At 36.9% G+C, this 26201-nt stretch overlaps 1 protein-coding gene across 1 annotated transcript; it reads right to left on the bottom strand.

Moving 5' to 3' along the window:
- Window positions 1–18789: 18789 nt before the first annotated feature.
- On the bottom strand, window positions 18790–23849 carry LOC131063255 (protein SMAX1-LIKE 3). The gene is made up of 3 exons (XM_057997043.2): window positions 21890–23849; window positions 21072–21357; window positions 18790–20977 (listed from the first exon to the last, which is right to left on the bottom strand). The coding sequence occupies exons 1-3, from the start codon at window positions 23164–23166 to the stop codon at window positions 19424–19426; spliced, it is 3117 nt and encodes a 1038-aa protein (XP_057853026.2). The 5' UTR covers window positions 23167–23849; the 3' UTR covers window positions 18790–19423.
- Between the last annotated feature and the right edge of the window lie 2352 nt (window positions 23850–26201).

Genomic DNA, 26201 nt, shown 5'->3' with positions numbered 1-26201 from the left:
CACCGGCAGAATGTTCTTCATCAAATTGAAGAAAATTATCTTGAGGGTTTAGCAATTTAATGACACATGTGCTATTATTCCCTCAGTTAATACATTACCAGCAAACAATTAATGTGGTAGGTGGCAGAAAAGACTTTATAAAATAAGGTTTTTGGCTCCATTTCATTTCATCATGAATTCAAAACCTTCAGAGAGCGCAAAGATTTGTGAGCTAAGGCATTCCGAGCAAAGAGGCAAAGCACTTCAACAATCAATCCATCCAAAGGCAGAAAAAGGTATTTATCACCATGGCATCCTCCTCTGCACCTGAATTCATAGCAAACCCTATAGTAGTCGAGGTTATAAAATGACCTAGGCTCGTGTTTGAGCTAGTTCCTGAGGTAGCTAAGAAAGATGACACCATAGGTGCTTTTTCCCAAATTCCAAAGGGTGTTGTTTATGTAGAAGACCCTAGAATGTACATTCATTGCAACATAGAGGAATTAGGTGATGAAGAAATCAAAGACATGTACAAATCTGTTATATGTGACAATGTCGGAAATGTGAAACCTGAACACAAAATTGTTGAAACCCTAGGATTCACTGAAATTCTCTACATTCCTGAATTTCCCAAGGAAGTGATTAGGATAGTTCTAAGCAAGGTACATGGCTCAATATTTTGGCTTGACTCAGTGCATAAAACTACAAAGGTAGCTGTGAAAGTAGTAACAGGGTTACCTTCCACCAGTACTAGACCCGACAAAACCAAGAAGGTATCCAATGACCTAGTAACAAAACTAACTGGTGCAACATCCGACAAAAGATCATTGAGGGTTAATGATGTAACCGATACAAATGTGAGATTCATTAGCATGATTCTAGGTTACAAAGCAAGTCATGCAAATAGGCTTAATTCTGTTTCCAGTTTATGCATAAAAAGTGCTTATGACATGGTTAAGAACAATGTAAAAATTGACATCTGTGAATGGTTAAAAGATGAGTTAATTGATAACTTAGCAAAAATCAAGAAGGATAAGAAAGGAACCTTTAGATTTGGAAATTTGCTTGTATGCTTAATGCTACACATATAACCAAACAGGCTCTCGGTATAGGCAACAAGGATTATGGATTTGACTTACTGGTAGGAAAACAATTGTCTGACTTATTCAACAACATGGGTGAAAACAAAGAAAAGAATATCCATTAGTATTTTCAAGCACTAAAGGTCAAAATGAATAAGAGGATCAGACTATCACAAGAAATTGTCAACAAATACAAGGATGACATTTTTTTTGTAATAAAAAAGGATGAGATCTGGATGGAAGTAGTCATCCCAAGAATAATCTGGGTTACAGAAATGGGGTATGAAGCAGAAGACCACATAGTGGAAACTTATGCCAAAGCACTTCTGGAAGCCCCCCATGAACCAAAGGAAGAAGTATTTGGTAGTGCTAAGCACATTGAAAGTCAAATTCAATCCAAAAAGAGAGTAAAGAAAGTTGAGGCATCTGTGAGGAAAGGAAGCAGGCAAGCAAAAGCCTTAAAAGATGACGTACTAAAGAAAACCGGCATAACAGAAGAAGAGTTGGCAGCCCAATAGCCTGAAACTCATCTATCACTGGTAGATACCTCCTCAGAAGGAGATATGCAAGAAACTTTCAAAAGAGTTGTTAGGAAAAGAGAGCCCTCACTGGTATCCACTCCTTCACCTAGAAGGACAAGACAGAAGCAACAAGCTGTAAGGTCTCCAGTCAAGAAAGCCACACCTAAGAAAAAGCTAACCCCCAAAAGGAAGAAGAAGACAGACACTGACTTGGCCCCTTTTGACATACTACTAGATGAAATCACAGAGGAAGGAAAATTGAAAAACATAGGGAAAATCTATGACACCCTATCAGAAGATGAGAAAGGACAAATTGAGGAAAGTGTTATACTACACATGGACATGTATAAAAAGTTTTTGATGCAAGTCCTAAATGAAATTCCTGATGAATTATATAAAAGACTTGAGGCCAGAAGGCAAGGAATAATTGAGTTGGATAAGAAAATAAAAATAGAGAAATTACTTGCAGTATACCCGGCCAACTCACCTAAGGAAATTGATGATTTGATAGCTCGGGCCAACTGGACAGTCTTTTCCACTACACACCGGCAAATATCATTAATGGTAGGTAGAGTTACTAAAGTTTCAACTAAAACAGAAGATGGTTGGGATAGATTCTTGATTGAAAAAGAAAAACAAGAAGAATATATGAATCCCAAGCCCATTCTGGTATATCAAAAGGACAAAGGGAAAGGTAAAGTTGGTGGACTGCCAAGTATCAAGATTAGAGACAACTTACCCCCACCTCCTTTAAATACTCCACTGGTAAAAATAACTGCAGAAGATCAACCAACAACTGAGAGCATGGACATAGAGGATAACAATCCTAATCCTGAAGTCCTATATACTGTGAATGTTGATACTCAAAAAATCAACATAGTGGTAGATAAGGATACCACAGATAAATCTGATAATAAAGAGCAATCGACAATAGGAAACCAAGAGCAACCGACAGTAGATTCAGAGAAAAAGAAGGAATCTGGAACACAAATAGAACAACCAACAGAGCTAAAGGCTCCAGAACAAATGCCATCGGTAAGAAATGATGCAAGAAAAACTGTGGAGACACAAACAGACCTACCTGAGGTCAATACCAGCATGGTCCCTTCCACCGGCACTCAGTTTACTAGGTCATCATCAAATGTAACAAAGGTATTGCTCGATTCTATCAAGAAAATAATTGATTATAGCTCACAAGACTATAAAGCAATAGATGATTCAATTCGGGTGAACTCACAAAGCTGGATCCCACTTTTTGGTACATCCTGATTTTTGCTGAAATCATACATTTTTTGGAAAATATAATTATTTAAGCTTTAAGAGGTCCCATTTGAAGTAATTAATTGAAGAGAGTTAGATCAAAGGCTCTTAGATCAAAATTTCTTAGATAGAACCTCTCTACTTCTAAATCATACTTGCAATGGAGTCTCCTTTGCATCTATCAAATGCTGATAAAAAACCAATTTTACATTAGCTTTTGAGGGGTCAAACGAATTCATTTAGAAGTTTTGTTTTCTTAAGGATTTAGTCCTTATTATAAGCTTTCCAAATAGTATAATTTTGAATATATTTAAGTTTATTAATATATTTTTATTTTATTTTTTATGAATGTAGGTTTTTCACCGAACATGAACTTCTTTGTTCAATGCATTGGGAAAAATAGAAAACTAATTCAAAAAAATTCTGAAAAATATCTATGCCCTAGGTATTGATGTCTTCTTTCTAACAAAAAAAATAAAACTTAATTTTGATATATATAGAGCAAGTTATGTGTTCAAACGTACACCTATATCTAAATTATAATTAGTCGGACTTCAAAACTTAATAAAATAAAAAATATTCAACATATCACTATCAAACCAACTGCATGCCTTGGGTATTGATGTTACAAACCAAAATTTAAAAGAGATAAGTTTTTATCATTTATAAAAAAAAAATTATACATTTCGGGATGCACATCACTCTTAAAAAATGTTGTTTCCTGTAAAAAACTACTTTTGAGGGAGATGGAAAAATCAATAAAATTTTATTCAAAAAAATTTGAAAAAAATATATTTAGAATATACAAAAAGGATGTTACAAATCACTAGTTTACATCATCTTCAAATTCTTAACGATTTAAAAGTTATAGGTGTTGGAAAGTGAAGGTTTTTTGCAAAATGTTCATCTAAGTGTCAAAGTTGGTCAAAAAGTGGGAACCAGTATTGTGACTTCACCCATTCCAGTTTTGAAATTAATAGCTCCAAATTGTAATATAGCCAACAAAGATTCTTTAGGCCAGTTGGATACACTTTGTAAATATATTTCTGGAAATTTTGAGCAAACAAAGGTAGAAACTATAAAGGAAAGTGTAGAAAAAGAAAAATAGAAATTCTTTGAGGAAGGAATAAAGAAGTGTAACAGGGAATTTGACACACTTCTACCAGAACTGTGCAATTTATTGAAAGAATACAAAACTCTGTATAAAGACACCTGTAAGATAAACTTTTTGACCACGGATGTAGATAAAAAGATAAGCAAGGTATAGGAAGAGATCAATAAACTTGCTGATAATTTTGTTAACTCACCTGATACATTATCAGTTTTTGAGGCAAAGATAACAAATTTTGAGGAAGAATTGCTCAAATTAGAAAAAGAAAAAGAGAAAATAATAAACAAGGCAAAAATTTTGAGATCTAAACTAAGTCCAAGATTGGACTATTTAGCATCTCTGCGTAAGGAATTCTTAGAGGCACTAAAACAGGGTAGCAAAACACCAGCAGAGCACTTGCAGCCTCTCACCGGTACAGTACACAGAACTGAGATAGCAATAAAGGAGAGCAAGAAGTTTATGGATGGTATAAACTTAATTTTGGGAGATATTCTTCAGATAATAACTACCCAACTACAAGGTTGAGGTTATGTATTGGTACAACTACAAATCTACTAACCTTTGTCATTGATGCCAAAGGGGGAGTAGTAGATGAGAAAATTCAAAACATAGGGATCACATGCTCAGGGGGAGCCCTCATATTTTTGGTAACATTTTTTTGGGTATGCACATTTTTGGATATCTTTTTCAAATTTCTCATGAGTGTTGCCATCAATGCCAAAGGGGGAGATTGTTGGCATATGGACACTTCAATGAGACATTGTGTGTGATTGAAGGTTTTGTCATTGATGGCAACCTTGCAATCCTATGGCACCGGCAAGACATTATACCGACAAAGCATTACTCAAACAGAACAATGCACCGGCATCAACAAAATCAATCTACATAGGCACCGACATAGAAGATGTACATCGACATAGAAGGAAATATGTATACCAGCATAGAGGCTGACAGGATTTTTGATATGTAATATTTTGTTTATCATTGTAAGCCGACTTGGCAAATTGTAAAATGACTCTTGTATATAAGAGAGATCATTGTAGGCATTTGTAGGATATGGAGAAAATGTAATAAATAAATTATAAGGCAGACCTAATGTGCGAATTGTAGGTCAAGGGTATATGTAAAGAACAGAGCAAGAACCGGTACTGAATCTGGCATTGAAGATGCTATTGTAAAGCAGTACAGAATATTGGATTTGTGTAAATCCTCTTTGTAAGTCAGTGTGACTTCTTGTTGAGTAGTGAGCTCTAGGCAGTTGGCCTTCCTGCATGTGCAGGCCCCTATTGTAAGTAATATTCTCTTATTGGCCAGTAAGTGAATATTGTGGTTCACAAATCCCACCGAGGTTTTTCCCACACCAAGTTTCCTTGTTAAACATCTTGTGTTATGGTGTTCTTTTCATGTGGATGCTTTTGATTTTGTTATTTGCATTAATTCTTGCATACCGGTATACTATTACTTTATATTCTACATATTCAGTTTTAAGAAAATTTCATAACCGGTCAGCTACTGATTCACCCCCCCCTCTCAGTATCTGTGGGAACCCTAACAGATGAAACCAGTCAAATAGTAAGAAACAAAGCAAGGCTATGCTCAGGAAGAAGGTTTGGAAAATGGAGAAACCTTTGCACTAGTGGCCAGGCTAGAAGGGGTAAAAAATTTGCTTGCCTATGCTGCTTACAAGAAATTCAAAGTTTACCAAATGGATGTCAAATCAACATTCTTGAATGGTGTTTTAGAGGAAGAAGTATACATAGAGCAATTGGAAGGGTTTGCATCAGAAGATGGAAGAGATATGGTATGCAGGTTGAAGAAGGCTCTATATGGGCTAAAACAAGCACTTAGATCTTGGTATGAGAGGTTGCACTCATATCTATTAAGCATAGGGTTCAAGAGAACCAGTGATAATAGTAGTCTATATCTGAAGAGTAGAGAAAAAGGAAAACATCTGATTGCAGAATTTTTTGTTGATGACATTATATTTGGAAGAGATGATGAGATGAGAAGAGGTTTTGTAGAACAAATGAAGAAAGAGTTTGAATTGTCCATGATTGGTGAAATAAAATTCTTCATCGGTCTACAAGTATCACAGCTAAAGAATGGCATATTCATTAGCCAAACCAAGTACATAAGGGAAATATTGAAAATTTTTGGAATGGATTATTACAAACCTATTGGAACTCCAATGGTTATAGGTTGCAAGCTCTCCAAAAATGATGAGGCTCGTGAAGTGAATGAGACACTTTATCGATCCATGATCGGTAAGTTGCAGTATGCAGTACACAGTAGACCAAATATAGCACAAGTTGTTGGATTGGTTGCTAGATTTGTTGCAAATTCGAAAGAGACTCATATGGTGGTAGTCAAGGGAATATTTAGATACCTTAAGGGAACTGATGAGTATGGTCTCTAGTATCCACATAAGGGAGATTTCAGCTTAAGTTTCTTTATTGATTCTGATTGGCCAGGGAACAACGATGACAAAAAAAAGCACTAGTGGAGGTGCATTATTTCTTGGAGATAAGATTGTGTCATGGACAAGCAAGAAACAAAATTGCATATCTCAATCCATAGAGGAGGCTGAGTATGTGGCTGCAACAATCAACTATATACAAATAGTATGGATCAAGCAATTATTGGAAGGTATCCAAGAAAAGGTGACCAAACCGGTGGTGATTCACTGTGACAATACCAATGCTATCGACATATCCAAGAATCCGGTGATGCATTCCAAGACAAAGCATATAGCTATCAAATACCACTACCACAGGGAATAGGTTCAAGACAAGGAAGTGAGGTTGGAATATATACCAACAAAAGAACAGGTGGCTAACATCTTCACGAAGCCACTACAAAAGGACACTTTTGAATACCTCAGAGGTAAGTTAGGGGTGATACCTCTACCTACATTAAAGTAGGTAAAAAAGGGATCTACATCAATTTGGTATGATTTCTTAATGAAAAATCTCTAAGGCTAGATTGATAAGTGTGGACTACTCTGGTTAGGGGGAGCAGTATTGTAAGTGTAACTAAAATACATCTTTGGAATTGTTGTCAAAAGGGGAGATGATACCAATTGTTTGAGTATTGGTAAGTAGTGTTGAGATGAAGTTGTTGAAACAGAGTATTGCCAGTGTTAGGGGGAGATATTCATTACTTCGATCAGAAGTAATGATAAAGAAAGAAATGAAGAAAGTAAATGCAGGAGAAATTGATAAGAGAGATTCTGAAGTGTTGCCATCAATTCCAAAGGGGGAGATTGTTGGCATTGAAAAAACTAGTTAATCCAGAGAACCAGAATATTTGCTAACATTTGTCATTGATGTCTAATATTGACAGGTGGAAAGGTGTATCTCAGTAGAAAGGTGATGACTTATAAACAACATGGGAACAACATAAGAGACAGATGACCAAGGTTCAATTAGCTCAAGGGAAGACAGACTAAACTAACCAGTCTATAACTCAAGAAGATCAGTGTTGAGGTCAAATCTTTAGGTTGGTCATTCTGATGATGATGAAGTCACTGAAGGTGACTTAGGCAAGAAGGCTTAAGTTTGTATGCAAACCAAAACCTCATTAGAAAATAGGAGAAGAGGCTTGATGGAAGCACTGTAAATCAACATCAAAGGATGAACCGGTAATGAAGAGTGCAGCGGTATACCAGTACACCGATGAAGCAAAAGGAAGATAGGTGGACACCGTAAATCTCAGAGCGGTGATCATTTACATAATTGCAATGGCAAAAGGTGAGTTGGTGAGCTTTTAGTAATGCCCAACTAAAGGTTGGTGAAGTCAAATTCAGTTATCATGCAGTTAAGCCATGATTATTTATGGATTTTGTGGTTCCCATTTAAAAGACTAAATGTGACCCATAAGTCATTATTTTTGGGGGATGCAGTGGCAGAATTGGTTGAGTAGTTGGCAAAATTATTGCAGGGCATGCAGAGTGAGAGTGGGAAGATTTGAATTCTAAATCTACCAAAATGTGTGATTGCATTGATTAAGGAAACACCTAAAGGTGATGGCAGAGAATGTATAAAGTATTTTGAGTTCATTCAAAATATTCTTGATTGTAAAATTTGCAAAGTTCAAATCCTGTGAGAGGAGATATGAAGTGTAGAGTGAATAGTGAGGAAGTGCTAAATGATTTAGCAGAGCAGTGTGTGTGTGAAGTAGACTAACAGAGTGCAGAGCTGAGGGTATGAGAAGAGAAACAATGTAGTGCAGAGAAGACACCATAGGTGGAGACAGAGTATGATTCTCATTGTGATTTGATCAAGCTATTAGTAGCTATTCCAACAGATCAACTTCTCATTGCTTTCTAACCATTTCATCTCAAACTCCCTTAACCGAGTGGACTTTAACAGGTCCCCTTGTAAAATCCCTTAACTAGGTGTCATCTTAATTGATGATCCTAAGACCTTTAAAAAGGATACCTCTAATAGGGTAAAGGCACTAACGGGCCTTAAACAAAATCCCTTAACCGAGTAGCACCTAACAATGTCTTTGTAATCTCCTAATAGGGATGGCTCCTCACCGAGAGTGAGGAAGTGCTAAATGATTTAGTAGAGAAGAGTGTGTGTGAAGTAGACCGGCAAAGTGCAGAGTCAAGGGTATGAGCAGAGAACTGGTGTAGTGCAGAGAAAACACCACCGGTGGAGAGAGAGTATGATTTTCATTGTGATCTGATCAGGATATGAGTTTCTAATCCAACAGATCAACTTCTCATTGCTTTCTAACCATTGCAACTCAAAATCCCTTAACTGAGTGGACTTTAACAAGTCCCTTTGTAAAATCCCTTAACTGGGTGTCATCTTAATCGATGATCCTAAGACCTTTAATAAGGCTACCTCTAATAGGGTAAAGGCACTAACAGGCCTTAAACACAATCCCTTAACTGAGTTGCACCTAACAGTGTCTTTGTAATCTCTTAATAGGGATGGCTCCTCACCGAGCGTACTCCAGAAGAGTGCAATTTTTGTGAGTTTCTACTCACACTATGTTTTTCTCCCATTTAGGTTTCCACGAGATAAATCTTGGTGTTACTATGTATCTTTTCATTCATGCATGTTCTTCTACAATAACTATTTATATTGATGAATATTAAGTTAGTGAAGTCTTGAGTTAAAAGGTTTTAATTTTGTAAAACTTGTAAAGTGTTGATTCACCCCTCCCCTCTTAGTACTGGTTGGGACTAAGAAACCACCATGTCTACTCTAGCATTTAATTTTTCTTCCCTCTCCTCTCAAGCAATCTCATGGTGACACTTGTCAACATGGGATTGGGTTAAAAATCTCGCATGGATTGAAAATCATTCAATCCTAGCCCTTCTTAAGCCAATTCAATCTTGGCCATCCAATGGACCATTTCTTCTATAAATAGTGCCCATTTCTTCATAATCTAAATCCCAAGTTATTGCATCCTAGTTTTATGCATCCAGGTTATCAAGAATTTGCATTTGCCTCTCTCATAAGATTAAAGAATTTTGGATAGAAATAGCATTATCATAGCATTATAGTCTTAGAATAATCATGTTTAGCATATCATCTTAATATCATCTTTATTCTAGTTTAAATACCATCCTAATCTCATCATCTTGCACCATATCATAGCTAGTTCCATATCAATATCATGCTGAGATCTTAGTTACACATTGCATTTAGATCTTTGATCATCTATCCCTCATTCTTTGGGTAGTCATCCTAGAGATCAAGTGCTCATATAATCTGAGAGATATCTTGGTTTGAAGGATCCTTGGAGACAGAGAACAATGAAACAAGCTTAGGATATGGATGATTAACTTGTTTTTTCTTTTAGATCTTTGTTTTGTTATGTTTCGTTGGTATGCTTGATGTGTTTGCTCTTGTTTGTTTGATCCACACTTTCAGGTGTACAATATGTATATATATAAACACATAGCTAAAAATATCTAAGGTTTGTCCAAATGCAAAATTAGACCAATTGTATCTACAATGAAATTTGTTAAAAATAGACTTACGAAAAATAGACACTGCTAAAAATTGTAAGTTCATAAAAAACACCCAAATTTCCTTAGTAGTCTCTTTGAAAGATTTCCTTTTCTACACCTAATCATAGATTAGCATATCATAAAACATCATAATAAATCACCATTATATAATCCAAATCATTAGTATATCATCACTAACATCAATATGTCCATGTCAAATAAAGTATAACCGTAATCATGTTTTGAAACATACACGCATCATAAAATAGTCCAATAACATGGATCACATGAATGTATCCATACACATTCACACCAATGAAATAAACCCCACATAATGAGTTAAACATAGTCTAACAAGTCAAAGTAATAATAATCTAAAGAAAATCATGGAGGCGTACTACATTCCCTTAGTTTTTTCATCACCATATATACATAAAATATTAAATTTAAGTATTAAGTTATATTTTATGTATATATTATCAGGATGTTTGAGAGTGGTTTCAAATCTTTAGGAGTCATAATGTAGATTCTAGATTTTAGGACATCTTATAATGTTTTAGACAAACAAATTTCAGTAATTAGTTGGCTTCTATCATCATTCTCTTTCTATCTCTCTATCTCATGCTCTTTGTCTCCCAAAAGCTCTAAACATATCTATTTTCCTATCTCTCTACTTCTCCTCTCTCTCTACCTCTCTCAATCTCACCCTCTCCTCTCTCTTGAAGCTCTAGATCTTATAATTTTTCACACTTAGTCAAATTTTAGTATTCACTAAGCTCCCATTATCATTCTCTCTATATCTCTATTTCACTAGCTCTCTCTCCCTTGATATCTAGACTTATCTCTCTTCCTATCAGTCTCACTCTCTCTCTCTCCCCCATATTTCTCTATCATTCTTTCCTCTCTATCTCACCTCTCTCTACCCCTCCCCACCCATCTCTCTCCTTCCCTCTCTACTTATCTCTATCTCCTCTCTCTCTATCCCATGCTTCCTCTCCACTTATCTCACTCTCAACCTTTCCCTCTGTACTAAACCTATATCTCCCCTCTCCCACTCTCTACATCCCTCCCTCCCTACTTCTATTTATCTATATAAATTTTCCTCTCTCTCAGTCCCTCCCTCTCTCCTTCCCTCTCCATTTCTCTTTATCTCGCTCTCTTTGTCTCCCCCAATGTTTATACCTATCTCTCCCTATCACTCTTCCTCTTTCCCCTCTCTCCCCTCTCTCTACCTCTCTCTATCTCACTCTCCTCTCCACCCCATGATATAGACATCTCTCTCTCTCTACATGCATTCATCTCACTCCCTTCCTCTATTTTTTTACATATATTTCCTTCCCTCTTATCTCTCCCCTTCTATATCTACTTATGTCTATTTCTCATCTCCCTCTCTTTATGTACATACCTCTCCCTCCTTCCTTCCTACCTCTATTTCTCTAAATAAATCTCCCTCTCACCCTCTCTCTATTCTTACATCCCTCCCGTCTTTCCTCCACCTCTCTACTTACCCATCTATCTATACTCTTTATTTCCCCTCCCTTTCTTTATTTATATCCTCTCTCTCTCTATCCATCTATCTTCCCTTCTACTCTCTTTATCTTCCCTCTCCCTATCTCTACCTACCTCTCTACTTTTATCTCTCCTAACTCTCTCTCTCTCTCTCTCTCTCTCTCTCTCTCTCTCTCTCTCTCTCTCTCTCTCTCTCTCTCTCTCTCTCTCTCTCTCTCTCTCTCTCTCTCTAACTACTTATCTCTATCTACCCTCCCTCTCTTTGAATACCTCTCCTTCCCTCCTATTTCAATACCTCTCCTCTCCCTTGCTCCAACTCTCCCCTCCACTTCTATCTATCTCACCTCTCTTTATATATTTCCCCCTCTCAACTTATCACTATCTCCCCTTTTCCTCTCTCTCTCTCTATAAAGAGAGTGAGATAAAGAAAAATAGAGATGGGAGGAGGGAGCGAGCGAGTGAGAGAGAGGGGGAGAGAAAGATTTAATTAGATGAATAAAGGTAGGGAGGGAGGTAGATCTATGTGGAGAGAGGGATAGTGGGGATAGGGAATTAGAGAGAGAGAGAGAGAGAGAGAGAGAGAGAGAGAGAGAGAGAGAGAGAGAGAGAGAGATGTAGAGAGAGAGAGAGAGATGTAGAGAGAGGGAGGGAGAGATAATAGAGAGAGAGTGATAATCGGAGCTTAGTGATTACTATAATTTGACTAAGTTTGAGAAATTATAAGAGCTAGAGCTTGGGGAGAGATGAGAGAGTGAGATAGAGAGAGGTAGAGAGGGAGAAGAATGAGAGAGATAGGAAAACAGATAGGTTTAGAGTGTGGGGAGACAAAGAGCATGATATAGAGAGATAGCAAGAGAATGATGATATAAGACCATTGATTACTGAAATTTGATTGTTTGAAAAATTATAAGATCTCCTAAAATCTACAATCTACATTATGACTCCTAGAGATCCAAAACCATTCTCAAACATCCTACAAATATATACATAAAATATTTTTAAAAATATATTGGATTGAAGTATAGGAAAAAAATAAAACAAAGAGAAAATATATACTTAAATGTTATATTTTATGTATATATCCTGATGAAAAAACTAGGGGAAGGCCAAAGAAATTAGCATTTGAGGCTAGGTTCTTTTTCTAGCGAAATGTAAGCAAAATGTGTACATTTTTTTCTTGTTGACCATAACACATACACATTTTTATTTTGCATAACACGCACGTATTTTTTATTTAAAGAACACATATGTGTTTTGTCTTTAATTTTATGAGCCTTAACATGTACATAGTTTTTGAATATATTAAAAACACGTACCCGTTTCATCCATTTTAGGCATTTTTTTGCTAGTGGCCACATTTTGGTTCACCATATTGGTGCACTTACCCATTTATGTTCCACAAATTTCTTCTTTAAAACAATAGTGGCCACTCTATTTTACTAGTCTTTATCTCTAACCTATATGTGGCTATTCATCATAATATAATAATAAAGCATGATGGAGAGGACAAGGAAAGAATGGAAAGCTTTCTCCTTGAGGACCCTTTCACTATACAACAACTTATACATGTTGGATCTCCATTATCTATGTGTGAAGTTTCTCTATGTTGTCCCAAATCTCAAATTATACTAATTTATTAATTATTTACAATTTTTATAATAGATTCAATATTTTTTAGGAGTAATGAAATTTGTTGTCTTATGTTTGTAACATTTAGTTGCAATGCTTGAATATAGAGTAGGTTTAGATGTTAATTTTCTCTATATTAGTTACAGTTTTTACTTATTTCTTGTATAAAATCTTTCAAAAATTATTCAACTTCTATCAATGAACGCCAAAAATATTGAAGAACATTCTATAAAAATATATGAATCACTGAACAAATCAACTAGCACAAATAAGCGATTGATTTTCAAACAAGAACTAACTTTTCCATGTTAAATAAGCATTGGAAACAATTAAGAATTAAGAAACCTTCAAATTAATAATTTTTGTTAACTCAACAATGAAATTGTTTGGAAGTGTGTAAGTTAATCTATTGTTGTTTTATGCTTTTATATTCAAATTATTCTAGAGAAAATAAATGTTTCTTGTTATTTTTTGTATTGAAACAATTGCATGTGTTCCTATTGAACTTAAAATGTATTTTAATAATAATATTTTCTATATTTTATCTTTCTTATAAAGAAGATTCTTTTCATAGATTTCATCATATTTAAATAAAAGATGAAAATAAACTACTATCTTTTAGGGTGGTTTGCGTTTTCCTACTTTTTCTTACATGTATGTTGGGTTTATTTTCCTTAAGTTCTCATACACACAAACAGTTAGAAACAAGTAGACATTTAAAAAAAGTACATAATCAACAAAAACTAAAAATAAAAAAATGGGGACAAAAAAATTGTTCATGTTTGCCCTCATGACTAGAGGCATTTTGATCCAATTTCAAAAATAACAATAATAATGATTTGACACAAATTTTAACCTATAAAGATGGGACTTGGCTATCTCCCTCTCTTTTTCCAAGAAAATTATCAGTTGGTTCAAATTTAACTTTGATGGGTCATCTAAAGTAAACCTGGGTTGGGCTGGTGTGGGTGGGGTCATTAGAGATCCAGCTAGCAAGATGACAATGGATTATATAGATAACCAAGGTATCCAAACATCTAACTTTTCAAAGGTGGTGGTGACATATTATGGATTAACTATTGCAAAGGATAGAGGTTACCAAAATCTAACTATAGAAGGTGACTCTAAAAATATCATCATGATGCTTCAAGGGATTGTCATGTCTAGATGGAGACCTAAGAGCCTCATTACCAAATGCCATAATGTCATCTCTACTTTTGGCCATGTTAAGATCAAACACACCCTTAGAGAATGTAATAAGGTTGTGGATAGGTTGGCAAACCTTGGCCCCTTCTCTAGCATGCTCAAAATTGGGACAACCTAGCATGAGTTCCTAGAAGATATTGGTGCCATGATACAAGGAGAAAGTAATCCCAAAGATGCATAAAAATTTAAAGATCGCCTTTTGGATTGTCATCTAGGCCATTTTGTAATTCAATTATTTATTGTTTTAGAGTGTGTTTTTTAAAGTAGGTGAAAGCAATGTTTCCTCCAAAATTGCTTGTAGTTGATATTTCCCCAAAGCTGATATTCCAATTCCTCTCTCAATTATTATTGGTTTCCTTGTGGAAGGCTTAACCATGGGTGGTGACCTCATTCAAATTGAACTAGACAATTATGATGAATTTTTAAAAAATGAAGCAATTTGGAAGAAGGTAATGAGAGGTAATCAAGCATCTTACAATGAGGACATGAAGGATTTAAAACTACCCTCTCAGAACAATCAGCATAGTTGTGGAATGAGGGTGAACTCGAAATTGGTAGTGTGGTTTTTACAATTTCTATCGAGTCCATTGCAGCCATGACTAGTGTTATTATGGAAGGTGTGATGCTCCCTAAGAAACCTAAATGGAACTACAAGGTTGATGTTGCAAGGTTCCTCAAGCCAAGAGAGAAGATGGCTCATCTCCAAAGTGGTTTTAACAAAAAAGACCCGTCGGGTGTCTAGAAGGATATTTATCTACTCTTCATGAAGTACATTACTTTGGATGGGAGATTTAAATTATTTCACTCAAGTAGATTTTTCCAATGCTCAATCACCTAATGCATGGAGTGAAGATGATATATCCTTATTGGATTCTCTCACCCATTTCTCAGTCAATTGTTGTTGTTGAAGCCAAAATATTCTTTCCCTTAATCATTTTCTTAACTTGAGATTGTATCATTTCCATCTAGCCTTGACCCCTTCTTGTGGGCCTTCCATAGACCCCTCTAACCCTCCTAATCCCACCCTGGTTGCTAAGTTGTCAAAAAAATAGTTTGTAAGGGTACTCATAGTTTTACCCCATACAAAAGACACTCCTACCCATATTAAGCCTAAAAAGTTTGCTAAAAATAAGTTAATGACCCAACACCCTGAAGTCTCTATGTCTGATGTGTCAGAGTTGCCCCTACTTTCTTGGACAATATGTCCTCTAGGTCCAATAAAGGTAAATGTATTATAGATGACCCTAAAGAGAATTTCATCACCTCTTTTGTACCCTCATTGGGGTCCCCTTCCCCCTATCAATTCCTATGAAAATGGGACTTACCTATGTTTGCAGAGTAGGTTAATGAGATTTGTGATAGGTACAACAAACATAAAGCAATTATCCATTGGCTCCTTTCTCAAATAAATATGGCCAAGAAAAAGATCAACGGTGTGGAGGATCTTGCTGAGGCAGACAGTAGAGCATCTAGTTAAGGGATGGATGAAAAAGACCAAAGAGTCTGGGTGACAACCAATGATTTGGCAAACAAATTGGAAATAGTGGGAAGGTATGTAAGAAGAAATCAAGGAGCTCACTATGAAGGTGAATCAAAAGGATAATAGGCATGATATGCCCAGATCCATTGAAGAGATATAGGGAAAACAAACGACCCTCAAAAGGAAGTAGAATTATAAGATGACTCTCATTGAGGAAATGGCTAGGAAGAATTCAGCCTCTCTTTAGGCTATTTAGGAGGAATTTAAGAAAAGGTAGGAGAAGAAGAGATACCACACTGAGATGTCTACGACCTTTGTGATGGAGATGACTGACTGAAGGGTGAAGGCTACTCTAGAGTCCCCAATTGTGTCATCTAGAAAAAGGTTCTAATAAGAATCTATCTTTCTCAGAGAAGTTGAAATTGTTGAGCTAGGACTAGCAAAGAAAGAAAACCCCCACCTGGTAGGCCATTTGTTTGTGCCTTCAATGAGTGTTTTGGGTTCTTTTTGGACTATATCCATTTGTTCTTATTCTAGTTAGTTTTTGTGGTCAGCTAGCTTATGTTCCTTTTTGATAGCTGGTTTTTGGGTTGGGTGCTCTCACTCTGTGTGAGACCTCTTGTTTATTTGACTTGTGTAATGGCTCATGCCTCTCCCATTTTTTTTATCTAATCAGAACAAGATCAAACCCACATACACATTGATTAATCAAGAGATCTCAAATAAATTTTTTTATTAGTCTTTAATTCACTTTGAGATTTTACACCTACATGTTGCCACTTGAGAAAGAATAGACTAGGTATAAATCACGTGAGCAAACTAAGAGAACAAACACTAACTCCTACATCAAAAGGAACTTTTTAAATCAAAAGAGGCCTTAGAAAGAATTAAAATAGAAAATGAATATATCTTAATAATTTAATAAGAATACAAGGAAACTTATTAGGACATGAAAAAATTTGGGCAAACAGTGTGTTAGAATTCTCATTGAAAGCTTTACATTTTTGGGTCACCTCACTCAACATGAGAAAACACGCCAATTACACAACCACGCCATCCATAGGAAACCCTTTCCTCTTAAAGAGGGAGACCTCAAAGGAGCAACAATTATTTCTCAAGTGGATATCATTTTCATATTTAGGATGCTTTTTTCATAAGAAGCCCTTTGGATTATCCTTCATTACACTTGCTTTTTCCATGCAAACAAGATTGATTTATTCATACTCAACTCATACATGTGCAATGTTTGTGCCCACCATCTTTGACTGATATATAGTAGTGGTAAGTCGGATTCAGAAAGCATAGAAACATCATAAGAACATGCCACTTATTTTTTAGATATTGATGAATCAACTCAACACATCAACAACATGATTCTCCTATAATCAAATTTAAACCTAAAAACCCGTACCTATCACATTTCATTTTTGAGCATTACTGCAATTATTAAGTTCCAACTCTTTTACCTCTATTAATTGTTTATTCTATTGTTACATTTATCTAATTAGCCATGCTAAACAAGTTGTCAAGTTGTGTTAGATTTTGTTTAAGTTTTTTACTGAGTGGAATTAGCAGGTTGGGCCAACGACCTAGACCTTAACTCTTTGACAGGGTGAGCTCCCCCATAACCTCTCAAAACTATGGACTAGGCCTGACCAGACCTATGACCAAATAAATTTAATCAATGAAAATGAAATCATGAACTACATGAGAAGAACCTAAAGCCCTCACTCAACTACGCCAACCATTAGAACTAAGGAGCTAAATTCTATGAGAATATTATTTGCCCTCTTCTAGATGGCTTCATGCACGATGTTAATTTACCAAATGTGAAGAGCTCGTACAATTCTCATGCTGGGATATGCACGCTTCTAGCTTTATATGATACAAGGATTGAAAATTTTAGCGAGGAAAATATAAGACCAAATGCGAAGGCCTCGTACAATTCTCATGCTGGGATATGCACGCTTCTAACTTTATATGATATACCAGGATTGAAAATTTTAGCGAGGAAAATATAAGAGTTTGTGGGTAGAATTTCTCTAATATAAGACTTACGGGAAGAGACATACTTTCCTCCCTCCATCTTTGGAGAACTATAAAATCCGTTGGAAACTCTAGAAGCCACTTGAGAACAAAAACAAACTTGATGACTGGATTAGTGGATGAAGTGCCCCACAACAGCACGGATTAATGGGAGGAGATATAGGCATGGTAGTTATCACCTATAGCTTCTACAATATAACTCATTAACCGCTACGATATCAAATAAAAGAATAAGAGCATGGATTTCACAGACATGGGCTTAGTTCTTTCTGGTGTGATAGCTTTGACCGAACACCATTGCATATGTGCATAGTTATCATGTGCATGCACATGATGGTTTCTTCAACTCCATTACCTGCACAGATCCAAATTCCTCCTTAACGTAATCATCTATCAATTGTCACCCAAGCCAATCTGCTTCAAACTGAATTTCTACAAGTAATTCAATTGGATGAGAATAGAAAACAAAAAGAAGAAAGAAGAATGATGATGTGGGCGATGGAAGAGGGAGCGTCTTCAAAAATGGTTAGCTGCACTTTTAATTGATTGGGCGAGACAACTAGGTTCAGAAAAACAACTTGTGTGTGACAGTTTACTATTGGCGGGTGGGTGTTTTGTTGTTCACCAGTAGTGACAGTGACAATGAATATAAACTATGGCGGGCATGGACTTTACTAAAACAGCAGAAGAAATTCATGTATAAAGGTGAAGGACTTTACAACGAGGCCCGTAGACCCTACTTCTACAATGGATCAAGTACCAACAGTTCATATGCTGGTTAAGCTCTATCGCTAAGGGCAAAAATTTCTTAGTTCCCAAATTCTTCCTGTTTGTACTCGTTCACTTCAATTATTGTCAACAACTACCCACACCATCAGCAATTGTAAATAGTACTCATCCATTTTCAATCTTTTTCAGTACTTACTGATAGACACCCTTATGGGTTCAATACAGGTCAAGAACACATTCCCTCAATAAACACTAGTCACAGGATATCTGATAACGTATATAGAATTGAAAATATCTAAAAATAGAAGATACCGAAAAAGTAGACGTATACAACATGACCATTAACTTACGGGTAACAACTCATCCGCAAAAATGGGATGAATATCTAAAACATTTTAGAGCTGCAATATATTTACAATTACTTGCGTACTCAGCAATAGCTTGTCATGGATGACCTACATGCATAGTTGCAGAGATTTAGAGTTGTGTGATGGACATTGAAGGGGTGTGAGAAAAGTAGAAGAATCAATTCTCTCTGCTGCTTTTAACGGGTGGCGCGCCCAAACACTATTTCATTATCAATTGTTCGAGGCGAAACAGAGATGGCTGCGATTATTATACATCTAAGGATTCTTATGGATTTGGCAGATAATAGAGATGATCCTTTTAGGGACTTTCAGAAACTAGGTTGCTTGCACTACACCCCCATCTTAGCTCCTGTGCTTATTAGTGCTTTTGCATACAATAAGCTACTCTCAGAAATGGTAGAACTTGGTACATTTGCATGAAACCGGGATATGATTGAGGATAATCACAATGATGAAATCAAAACTGGGATCTTTATGCATTTGAGGTACATTTCTAGGTGTAGTGAACAAATGTCACATTGACAAAGGGCAATTATGCACTATAGCTGAATCTTGCATGATTATTGCAACTGTTAATCTCGAATCTTGTTGGAAGATGAGAATTGCCATAAAGAGAATTGGTATTGCTACTTTCTGTTGTCGATAACTTGACAATGGTTTGTGATGTAAGTGTATGCGTGGATTGCAATCGACCCAACCACACTTCAAAAATTTCCTCAGCCCATTTGTCAAATGTCTGGGTGCCCAACGGAGCCAACTCCCAACAACATGAAACCAGGCGCTCCACCACAGAGCTTTCCACATGAAATAACCCTCTGCCATTGGTAGCTCTATCATATGACTCATGCAGTTTCTCGACTATTGTGTCTCCAAGCTGAGCAAAGTCGAAGGGAAGAAAAACCAGACATTTATCTAGGGATTTCAAAAGTTGTTCTGGGAAGCAATGCCTGATTTGGTCGGAAAGTGCAATGTGATCGAGCTTCTCGCCTGCTTCAATGCCTTGTTGTTCCTCAGTCTCCAAGTTTAAGTCCAAAACAGGCGACTGTCTATTCCTTTTCTCTCTTTGATTTACTTTTACAGGATCCCATTCTGGCTTCCGCTTAAAATTATGATTGCTCAATTTCGTTCCGACTTGTTCTTGATCTTCCTGCACCATCAGTTTTAAACCCCAAGAGGAGCCTTCAATATGTGCTAGTAGGCTGTCCTCATCGAATTGAGAAGAAGGGCAATGAGTGAAGCAGTTGGTTCCAAGGGTAGAACTCAAGAAAATGACAGCATTGGACAAGCTAACTTCCCTCCCATTGGAATTCATGGTTCTTCCTGTTCCCAGAGCTTTCAGTAGCGCCTCCATGAAAGCTCCCTCCGCCTGCTCGATATCCTCCACCAGCACAACACAGTTGGGGTTTAACCCAATGGCATGCGTAAGTTTGTCCCATTGATACTTACCCGTAAACCAAACAAGTTTATCCTGAGACCCAAACAAGATTTCAGCCAGAGCTTTAGCAGTCTTTCGTTTCCCCATCCTGTCAGGACCCAATGCCAACAACCAAGTGTCGCCCTTGATGCCATTCTCTCTTCTAACTGCGCCAGATCTGGAGTTCAAAACGGCGCTAACAATGGCGCAGGCATTGGCCTCGCTTTGCCATGGTACTTTCTGTGCAAGCCTCTCGGTCATGTCTTTCAAGCTTTCTGGGTTGGACGGCTGTGTCGAACTCTCATGGTTGTTGTCTTGGGAACTGGTGTCTGCTAGACCGAGAGCCAGAGTGGTCTCTACATCACACCTCGAGGATTCCTCCACACTGTCAATGCTCGAATCCCCAATATTACCAAGTGTAGTCTGATGTGAACAAGCGGGAGAAGATAGCACGGGCCACGCCTGAGTTGGGTTCGCTCCCATTTCCACTCCCAATCCATAAGAATGGCTTTGAGGGGCGCGCCACCATGGTCGATGAGAATTTACCCCCGAAACCGAGGCCGAATAGTGTGGGATCTCGAACGCAGACCGCTGCCTCTGTTCCCAATGAGAATGTTTACTCCGACATATCTGGTGCCATTTTTGGCGGAGCTCCTCCAACTTGTCCTCCACCTGCGCCATAAAATTAGGAAAATGTTCAGATACTTGTAAGGTTTGTAAACATACTGGGCTATCTATATAGGGCAAGTAGAGTACGTATGTATACCTGCGCCGTTGCACTTTTCCTGGAGATGTTATTGTTGCTGCATTGCTGAAGCCACAAAGGCAAGTGGCTGCCATTTGAACTCTGTTTTTTGTGTTCTTCGCGTACATATTCTGCTTCTTCTTCAAATTTTGCAGAGCATTCAGAGCAGCAATTAGGCTTGTCGACTGGTTCGTCCTCCAAGTCGATAGTTTTAATGGGTGGCGCTTGCCACATGACATTGTGTGGAATTGGGACCAAAACATCACCACGTACGCCATTGATCTTTGCTTCACCTTGGGTGGTCGAGCTACAAAAGATATCATTCCATATAAAATCAATAACACTCTCAACTTAACTCTTCATTAAGTTGAGGGATGAATGAAATTCAATCGCGAAACAAGGCATTATGATCATATCTTGCTTTCAATAATGTTTCTAGAGCTGATCTTCTGGTTCGTTAGAATTGGGGTTGTACTATTTGGAAACCAATTTCGAATAGCCATGGAAAATCTTCATATGAAACTTATGATTCAGCTAGCATTTAGCTCAATGGATATGGGCGAACTACAAAGTCTCTACCTTTCATATATGAGTTATGAATCAGTACCTTAAACAAGCCAACAAATATACCCTTAAAATTCTTTTAAATCTCATTTTCTTTATTCTAGACTGCAAAATTTTATCAATTCTCATTCTTTACGCCCACCATATTCGTACCATACGTACATAATTACAAACATGAAACAAATTGATTTATAGACACACGATTTTACAATTGTTAGCATAAAATTTCTAGTTTTAGATTAAAAAAAACGATTGTGATGGAGGAGAATATTAACCTGGGCTGTAGAGTCAAGGATAGCCCTCCGGAAGGAACTGGAACTGGCTGAAGACTCCATAGTGTTTCCAAAGACGGTTGCCCCTTCTGACACCTCATATATGTCTCATAAGTCGCGGTCGCCATTAACCACACCCTTCGACTTTCTGCACTGCAACTGAGAATCCGTCCCAGTTCCATCCTTATATGCTCAACTGGACAGTAACCATTCCTATTCCTGTTATTATCATTCCCATTACTGTCATCAACTACCCATCTCAGATCACCCACATAGATGATAGCCGAGCCTCCAATAAGGCAGTTATTAATTCCTCTCCTGAGTTCCGCAAGCTTCTGCTCGACCACTTCCCTACTTACAGGCATTCCAAGAGTGCCAGAAGAAAAGTGAGGAGTAACGAAGCGCACAGCCTTGAGCAAATCAGGAACATCTCCTCGCACAATCCGACTCATCACATCCCTCACAACATTCTCAGTAAGAAGAAAACAATCTCCTACGATTACACTATTTATTCGTCTCGTCTTCTGTCCAAGCAAAACCCCGAGCACGCTCTCTACGTCCTCATTCTTCACACTACCATTAAACCTCTCGAACCCAGGGCTATCAAAGAAATTAAACCTGGAACTACGATCACTAACACCATTATGACTATAGATCACCCCACCAGCCATATCAACTGCTTCAGCCATGATCCCCTTGATTTTAGCAGCGGATCGGCAGATCTCATTACCACCGTGATGATCCAAAGAAGAAGATGGAAAACTAAGACAAGCGCTTTCTTCCTCTACCTTATTCTTCGCAAAAGTACTAGAAAACCCAGCCTCCCGCATGACCCGACTAACAGAAGGATCATCGAGGATCGAAATGATGAGCTGCTCAATCTCAACCTTCACACCAAGCAATGGCTGCTGCTGCTGCTCAACACATCCACGCCTTTGATTCGCCTGTGCACGCTTCAAAACCGCCACGAGGGAGTTCGAAAGAGACGGCTGCCCAGGCTGCACGACTGAACCAGCGGTGGTGGGAAGGCGATTAAGGGCGACCTTGAAGCACAATTCCAGAGCCCTGCATTGCAGAGGATGAGAAGTCGAGTGAGGGTGTGATTTGAGGCACGCTCGGCGGAGAAGCGTCGTGCCGCCAGGCGCAAGCAAAGTGGCGGCGACATGCAAGGGCGTGACCTGTGCATGGCCTCGTTGACGAGCCACAGCCACTGCATGCTTCACCACACCAGCGGCCTCCGCCGTCAATGTGTGCTGCACCGTGCAACCTCCTGACCGCATCCCCTTCTGTACCCCTTCTGTACAAGCCCTAATTTTTCACACCCAACTAAACTAAACTACAAAATCCTTAATTTAATTTGATGATATTTCTTGATTCAACATTTCGAATCACACTTCTGATTCATCATCAGAATGAAAAGAAAATGAAGAGAAATCCTAGTATACCTTGCTCTTCTCCGGCTCTACCCCGCCCCCGTTTCTTATTATGCCTAAAGCACATATAAACAGATCCGGGCTCGACCAGACAATCTTGCTTACAAATCTGGCAAACCCACCAGTTACAGACAAACAGTCCTCTTTGTCGATTCCATTCTACTCGTTGTCAATCTGACAGTTTATGGAATGTGCAATACATGGAGTGGCTAGGACGGCGGCTGCTAATACTGAGCACTGCCAAGAGTTTTTCCTCCATGGAAACAAGAAGCAATGATTCATATAAATAGCATGGAGTTCACTATGATATTATTCTTTCTTCGTTTATGATCTTGATCCTTTTCCTCTCTTTCTTTCCAAACTCACTACTTTTTACCAAAGAGAATTTTTCGGCTTTTATGGATGAAAGAAGATGTTGCTGAGAGCTGAGGACATATATACACAAATAAATGAATCAGCCAGGACCCACTCTAACGTTCCTATCCCTTATCTTCCACACAATCCCAACCAGCATACTACGAAAAGGAATTTAACTTTGTTTTTGTTTTTCTACATAATTCCATGTATGCATACCATCGTGGCCAATACTAAATGTATATATTATCACCTCACACCTTTTCAAATCACCAAGTTGCAATCCGTAGGCATTAAAAAAAAGGGCAAAGTTGTGCCCATATTCATACATTCTAATGGCCTTTACAAATACGATTCCCTTGCCAGCCACAACTCAGGGTGGAGCTCCTGCTATGTCAGCAACAGACTTTGCACAGAGTTCTAAAATTTAAGCATCCTTAAGCATTGCAACTCATGCTTAAAGTAGAAAAGTAATGGTTTTCTGGATTGCTAACCTACAAAATACTGCTTTTGATAAAAATCGATCGTATTTTATTCTTACAGAAATAAGAGTAAAAAATGGGATTGTTAAGATTTGCATAAAGCCCTTGTTTGTGAGAACCGTGAGCCATTGATGAGCTTCGAAGCTTCCAGTAAATTCGTTGCCATTTCAGAGTCCTAAATGATTCCTAAATCAACTGGTATTCTAAATACATGTAGATATCCTTAAAACACCGCAGGATGGATGTCGTACAAGTGTTACCTGTCTGAAGTTCTGAGATGTGATGTGATTAGATTCGCTCATTTGGTATTTTCTATAATAATAATTAGCTTTACTTTTTAAAAATAAAGTCTATTTTTTTCATGGGTAAATTGTGGGAGATTTTAGTCTGGTCACATCTCATTTAGTTATTTTTTATGTTTTATGGGTAAATTGAGGCATTTTTAGTCTGGTCACATCTCATTTTTGATATGAATGCATTGCATTAACATGAATAGTTCAAATCTATGAGCACGAAAAGTTAACAAGAGTATGGAATAAGAAATCAAGAGATTTAACATCATCATATTTTATAGCAAATGGTTCAATCGTAAGAGTACAATAATTTAGCGAGGACAACAGTACAATGAGAAGAAAATACATACAAGCACAATAGTCCCTTAGAAATTTAGACTTTAATAACAACAACAATGCTATGTTTTAATCAAAACATTATGTTGTAAATGAATATAAACATGTTTTTTCTATATTGATAATCGTTTACAAATGTTTTGTTCATATGAGCATTAACATGAATAGTCCAAATTTATTAGAACAAGAAGTTAAAAAGTGTATGGAATAAGCAATCAAGAGATTTACCACCATCATATTTCATTGCAAATAGTTGAATCCTGAAAGGACAACTACTTAGGGAGGACAACAACACAATGTTAACACAATAGTGACAAATGCAATAGTTGAACAAAAACTTAAACTTTAATAGCAACAACAATGGTACATTTTAATCAAAACACTATGCCATAAAAGACTTTAAATAAAGACTTTTTTTTTTATATTTATAATCATTTAAAAATATTTTTCTTGTATGAGCATCAACATGACACCAATACAAACTCTTACAAGCATGACAATCACATGAATACTAGCTCCTTGGAGAAACCACACAAGAAACTATTTATGGAAGAGCAACAGTGGGAACATAGAAATTCACTTATTTAGTAACCACCTCCACACTAAAATCAACTATGGAATAGCAAGAGTTACAATTTAGAATTTCAGGAAATGACTATCTAATGCACCATGGCATCCATGGCTAGATGCTACATAATTGAAGATTTGACTTCTCATCGATGAGGACTATTGTTATTCAATTGAGATGATGATATAATGAACACATTGCAAATGATCCTCATCGATGAGAAGTCAGATCTTTAGTTATGTAACATCCAACCATAGATGTCATGTTACATTCTGATGGTTTGTTAGTCATTTCCAAATTTTGATATAAGATGTTCCTTTGAAATTTGAACTTGAATCTCTTCAATGAAAAATCAATACTTTGACTAATTAAACTCAACCCTTTATCAAAAATAGAAACACTATTAAATATAATATATATTTTTTAAGTTTAAAATGAACAAATATTATTTTACATATAAAACATTTCAATATAATAAAAACTCAACATTTAAAAAATGAAAGGTATTGGAATTTACATAATTGTCATTTTTTTTAAAGATGTGAACAGTTATTTTAATGCTAGAGTGTTTTACAAAAGCAATCTATTTTAAATTAAAAAAAAATAAAAATATTATTCTTCATCTTTTTGCCGATTTAACACATAAGATGAATTCATACTACATCTTTCATGCCTTTCAAATAGAAAACTTTGGCCTCCATGTAATGGTCTTCATTTTACTCCGAATTCGTTGGACCACCTTATCTAAGAGTCCAATTTAATCTTAAATTGACGTACACTTACGCACTAAAACCATGTCATATTAATCTAAAATCAAAATGATGATGATACCCATAAAGGCATTCCTTT

The sequence above is a fragment of the Cryptomeria japonica genome, chromosome 9 (genome assembly GCF_030272615.1).
Source record: "Cryptomeria japonica chromosome 9, Sugi_1.0, whole genome shotgun sequence".
Taxonomy (NCBI): Eukaryota; Viridiplantae; Streptophyta; class Pinopsida; order Cupressales; family Cupressaceae; genus Cryptomeria; species Cryptomeria japonica.
Note: the sequence above shows the minus strand (reverse complement) of the source record. Positions and strands in the feature narration are given on the sequence as shown.

Coding starts and splice junctions, on each gene's coding strand:
- LOC131063255 (XM_057997043.2), bottom strand. CDS start 23,166: ATGCGGTCAGGAGGTTGCACGGTGCAGCACACATTGACGGCGGAGGCC. Junction 21,358..21,889: donor TCCTTGACTCTACAGCCCAG/GTTAATATTCTC, acceptor TATCTTTTGTAG/CTCGACCACCCAAGGTGAAG. Junction 20,978..21,071: donor GGAAAAGTGCAACGGCGCAG/GTATACATACGT, acceptor TTTATGGCGCAG/GTGGAGGACAAGTTGGAGGA.